At 35.9% G+C, this 5566-nt stretch overlaps 1 protein-coding gene across 1 annotated transcript; it reads right to left on the bottom strand.

Annotated features, from left to right (window-relative positions):
* Nucleotides 1–2548: 2548 nt before the first annotated feature.
* On the bottom strand, nucleotides 2549–5294 carry LOC113468839 (the record flags this gene model as incomplete). Its single annotated transcript, XM_026826063.1, has 2 exons — nucleotides 4876–5294; nucleotides 2549–2821 (listed from the first exon to the last, which is right to left on the bottom strand). A coding segment is annotated over exon 2 (217 nt), but the record flags the coding sequence as incomplete, so codon positions are not given.
* Between the last annotated feature and the right edge of the window lie 272 nt (nucleotides 5295–5566).

Below are 5566 nucleotides of genomic sequence, written 5' to 3'. Positions count from 1 at the left end.
TGAAATAAAGACCCTAATGTACCTTTTGGAGAATTTTTACCAAAGGATTCCATATCATCCTTTAGTTTCGCTTTATCTCGTGTAGCAGCAAGCATCCTTTTATTTCTAAGAGGATTGAAATAGGAAACAAGGAGGAACAGGGAACAGATAAACCTATAGATATTAGGTAGATATAAAAGGGTAACAAGTTTCGGATTTCAGCAGAAAATTAAGCAACTTTTCAGAAAGTTAATAGTTAACTTTCAACAATAGAAGGTAATACAATTAGGTGTTTGCCACTGGTTCCCTATTCCCTTGGACTTCCCTAGAGGGATAGATATTGTTAGAGTGTTCGTTTAAAACAAAACAGAAAAACCTCCAAACAATCTATTGATATTTTATTCAAAATCCTTCGGTAGAACTTTTCCAGGTTATCCTTAGAACTAAAACTTGAAAATTTAATCCTTCTATACAAAGTTTCTAGTTCATCCTTGGACAAGAAACTTTAAAGCTTTTCCTTAGAAATATGGAGAACGCAAAGGATAGAATATGCAAATATTAATATAGTAACGTACATCATTCGAATCTTTAAGCTTGATTTACATACTTCTTCTAACAAGGTAAATGAAAATTTTCTCAAGACTCGATCAATCATTGTTTTCTTTCTTTCAAGGTGTTTGAGAATAAGAAGAATAAAAGTGGCAAAGATAAAGGTCACAAATGAAATAGGATAGCCTTCGGTTAGGACATTTTTCTTATTTATTTATTTTTTTCTGAACAATTAGAGAGTAAAATGAAGCTTGCGTAGCTTTACTATTACTTTTATTTCCTCTGTTATGTATGTAGTTGAGAAGGTAAGTTATGCTCATGTCTATTGTGGACGCTAATTAAAAGAATAATGGCTAAACCATTCATTAGACTTAATGCAGACTACAAACAATGGAGTGTGGTGTTCTTTGCCAAGTAGCAATCAGGTGGTACCTAACTAGCTACATACCTACATACCCAGTGTTGTGGTGTACCAGGATACAACTTTGAACCGGTAACGGATTTCATTTTTTTGTGGTAAAACAGAGCTTTTTCAAAACTTTTGTGGATATCACAGCATTACCGAGCGCGTTCTTCCCAATCAATTTTCATATTTCAATAATCTTTTAACATTGGTAATGCCGCCTCTGGTGGCTACTCGATAATTGTACTCGGGGTGCACTCAGTCCACCCCGAGCTCCAAGCACCGAGCCGATAAAAACTTCGACTTCGCCGGGAATTGAATCCGGGACCTCCGGCGTGCAAGCCTATTGTGATACCCACTATGCAAGAGGAAGGCGAAAACAGATTAAGGGGAAGGATAAAATAAAGGAATTAATTAATGTCAAGATAAAGAAGCAAATGTGATGAAGATAAGACAGAGGTTGTAATTAGGAGGGAGATTTCAGGCTTAATTATCTTGAAATTCTATTCAAAGATATGAAAAACTGAAAAATGCCACAAGATCGAAAGAGATAAACCTAGTATACAGCACAATTAAGTGTATCCCTAAGAAAAAGGGGAGAACTGTTCAGAACTTGGACAAGTGGGCAGACCGGAAAGGTCAACTGTTAATTGTCTACTCCGAACTGATTTCAAGACCCAGATTGAAACGAACGCGAGACCTCAAGAACCTCGGAGAATGTAAATATGCATAAAAATATTGAAGATGAAGAAGTAGAAGAAGGAAGAGGAGAAGAAGAAGGAGGAAGAGGGGAAAGAGGAAGAAGAGAAAGAAGAAGAAGAAGAAGAAAGAGGAGGAGGAGAATTAAAAGAAGAGGAATGAGAAGGGAAAAAAGAACAAGAATTAGAAAAACTTACATATTCAACTTTATTTCGAGATTTTCGAGTTGAAGCATTTGATTTCTTGAGTGACTTCAACTTCTGAAGAAGCCGGATCTATTTAATTAAAAATATTGAAGCACACCTCTATCTTGTAAGGCTTGCTTCAAGCTATATTTTATTAAAGGTATGAAGTATGAATATCTTGTAGGTATGAATGAATGCATAATTTATTATTGCAGGAGATTTTGAATAGATGCTAAATGAATTTGCAGTGCTTTGAGGAGGGGGCGAAAAAATCCTTGTACAAAATTAGGGACAAGGTTATTGGGGTGAATTGTAAATGACGTCATAACATATAATATAGGGGATGTTTTGAAAAAAAAAAAAAAAAAAAAATCGAGAATAATTTGTAGGTAGTTAGATTTTAGAATTCAGGTTAGTCTCAGATTGTTTTGGTGTGAAATGTGGTACGTGATGGGTATACTAAATCAGTGTGAAGTTCAACACGGATTTAAAAGCAACGTTGCAAAAAAAATATAATAATAATAAAAATAACTAATGAAAACTACTTGACAAAGTATCTCTGTTCCTTTTTTTGCCTGGCGTATGTAGTAACTTTGTCTTCCATTCAATTAATTTATTTTCATTATTTAATGAATAACAGATATACCTACAAAGGTGTTTTTCCCAAGTCAATACTGACCTGAGGACAAAAGGAATTGAAAATGAAAGGTGAAAATCTTGGTCCAAATCTTACCTTTCTCATACTTGGCAGCTAGCGCCTTCAAGCTGGACACCATGCGGGTTCGATGCCCGGCATTCTTCACACCCATCTCCTTCACATCCACCTCCGTGAAGTGAAGGATTTCCTCCACTCCTCCATAGTCCTGGAAGAGACTGGTATACTGGTCTAACTCTAGGATCAGGAGCCATTGGGTGATGTCCAAATGAGGACTGGAACAGCCAGCTGGCATTTTAGATTTCCTGGTGAGAGAGTTGACCGAGGGAAAGCGAAAGCTCCATACTATGCCTGCAACAGAGGAGGGTGGTACAGGGTTAGTGGAGATCTCCTAAGACCTAAAACATTTAAAAGTCATCTCAGAATGAACTGGATTGAGGAACTGCAATGGATTTGCCTGTTCATAGAGATTTACGATTTTGGGATATGAAGTTTGATGCGAAACATTTTTGTCTGTGTTAGAGAAATAACCCTTCGTTAAATCTTTATATGTTAAAGTGCTCTATCTACTCAAATAGTTTTTACAACTTTTTAAACAGAAGTAAACTGCTAAGGACTCTAACTCTAACGAGTTTATCTTAAGATGATCAAATTGGAAAAACGTTAAAACACTCAATAAACATAAATAACTCCTTCGTGACCTAAATCTCGCTCATTTATGTCAAAAGGAAATATTTTATCACCCAATAACAGAGTTAAATACAAAAGTTATAAATAAGTAGTTGAATTTTTCAACATTTTCAGCGTTTTTCTGTAATCTGGTGTAAAAAATTCACAGTCGTAAAGGAGGAAGGCGTCAGGAAGACATTATGTGCAGATCGATATCAAAAGGAGCCGCTAAGGCTTTAATCCTTCCTGCCTACTTCCTGCATGTAGAAAGCGAAATGTATTCGGGTTTCAAACTTTTTTGCGAAGCCGACAGCACTTTCACAAAACGATAAGGTACCATGTGTTATCAAGTAAATAAAAGTCGCTTAATTATCTTGGAGGGTAAAGCGTCTGTCTTGTAAGCGCTAGCTAGGATAAGGGATCGATTCATATTGGTAATACTGAGATCTCCACTAATGACTGTTACCTTGTTTTATACATAGAAGACAATTGTGGAAATTCAGGTCTCCAAGTCCCCATTTGACACCTATAAAATAGCTGAATACTGAATAGTGATGGTGATTTGTAACAATGAGTAGATATACCTGTCTACATAATTATTTTAATGATCAAAATTCTCACATTGCTTGTATCCTTGTAGGTAAATGAAAAAATCCTGTTGTTAGAATTTTGAGGTGAAGATAATTTGTTAAGTTTGAATATTACAAACTTTTGAATATTCAAATCTGTTCCTTTCTTTCTTATCTTTCAAAATTAGCATAATATTATTTACTCATATCTATCCATGAAGCCAAAATTATTCATTAGACATGGTTCTGGTGTTATGGTGCACTATAAATTTCATAAACCACGTGGGAAGATACGGGATACAGGTATACGGAGTTGGATTTTGTTTAGGTCAGTCTGCTCTGTAGGTAACTTCATTCATTATTTATTTATTTATCTATCATTTATCTAATTATTATTAATCCTTTGTTTCTATTTACTTTTGTGAGAATTTAGCAGTTGAAAATAAAATCATCAGTTATTGTTGACTCCAAGGCAACCTATCAGCTGAGAACTGTAGGAGGACAGAAAGTTGGGTAGTTTTTCTGTCACATTATTATTTTTTTTTTGTTTTCACTTTATTTAAGTGACAGGATTCACCTCAAGAGCTCACCTCAAGTGGGATGGCTACTGACAAAGCAATAACTAAGCGACCATATTTTAAGGTCATCGTCAATCAGCGTCCCCAAGGCACAATCAAAAGATAAGTACACATGACTTGGGTGATCATAAAACATAAATATCGCGACAGCCATCGCCTTAATTAGCGCTCACACAAGTATCAGCTACCCAGGACTAGGGGCTATAATTTAAAACCCGTTGGATCCCATAAATCAGAATTCATTCCCCCCTAGAATTCATTCCCCCTTCCACATATGTGGGACGTTTAGATATGAGGGGGATCAAAAATAAATCAGGAGAATATTTTCATACCATCACACCCGCTGGAAACATTTCCGTTCCTCCGATAAAATGGTTTCAGGCTTCAGCACATACATAAATCGATTTTCAGATTTGCATCTTTTTTTTTTTCACAGGCCATTTTCATTTCCTGGTCTACCAAATTCATTGTTTGATTTGTTTAATGGCTTGTGTTTAATTTTCATGGGCAACCGAATAATTTCTGATTTCGGTAAATTTATGGACTGAAAAAATTATTATTTTGTTTCTACAACACACGTCATATTTACCATCAACTCATATATCTGCTACCTTTCACCATTTCAGCTATTACAAATTACGAGTTACAATACATATAGGTATTCAAGTAAAATCGATTTCAAAACTGCAGTCGTATCTACAACTCAAGTATCGTTATCTCTTATCTCTTACAGTAAAGAACAGTGAAAAAAGTATCTATCAGTTACGTTTCACGTCACTTTAAGTCAGTAGTGCAGTAGGTACGTACACTTATTTGTGAGAACCTCATAAGGTGATAACTATAATAGTACAGTCTAAACAAGTACCTGAGATAGTTACCAGTCAAGATAAACAGTACCAAACAATGTCAGTGGATATTAACTTGGTAAATACGAGTATGTAATAAGATAGGAGATGACATTCGTTCTAAGCCACCTAGTCGAAGTAGGTAAGCTGGAATTCCAGAAGGATCGACCAGACATGCCATGAATTCAGTGAGGTATTGACTACAAATCTACTGAATTGTCTACAACTCTACACTATCAGGCAAAAGCATCTGCTATAACATATGTGCATAATATGTATTTATTTTCATATTGTCTACTAGTGGTTGGTCCGTCCTTTGTACGGGGCCACCACACACCCATCACACACACGGTCGCGCTACGCGCTCCCTGCCATGTCCCACAATGCAGCATAATAGGCATAACTTTGAACCGCCGCCATTTTGAATCAGGATGG

Source organism: Diaphorina citri, unplaced genomic scaffold (genome assembly GCF_000475195.1).
Source record: "Diaphorina citri unplaced genomic scaffold, Diaci psyllid genome assembly version 1.1 scaffold868, whole genome shotgun sequence".
Classification (NCBI taxonomy): domain Eukaryota; kingdom Metazoa; phylum Arthropoda; class Insecta; order Hemiptera; family Psyllidae; genus Diaphorina; species Diaphorina citri.
Note: the sequence above shows the minus strand (reverse complement) of the source record. Positions and strands in the feature narration are given on the sequence as shown.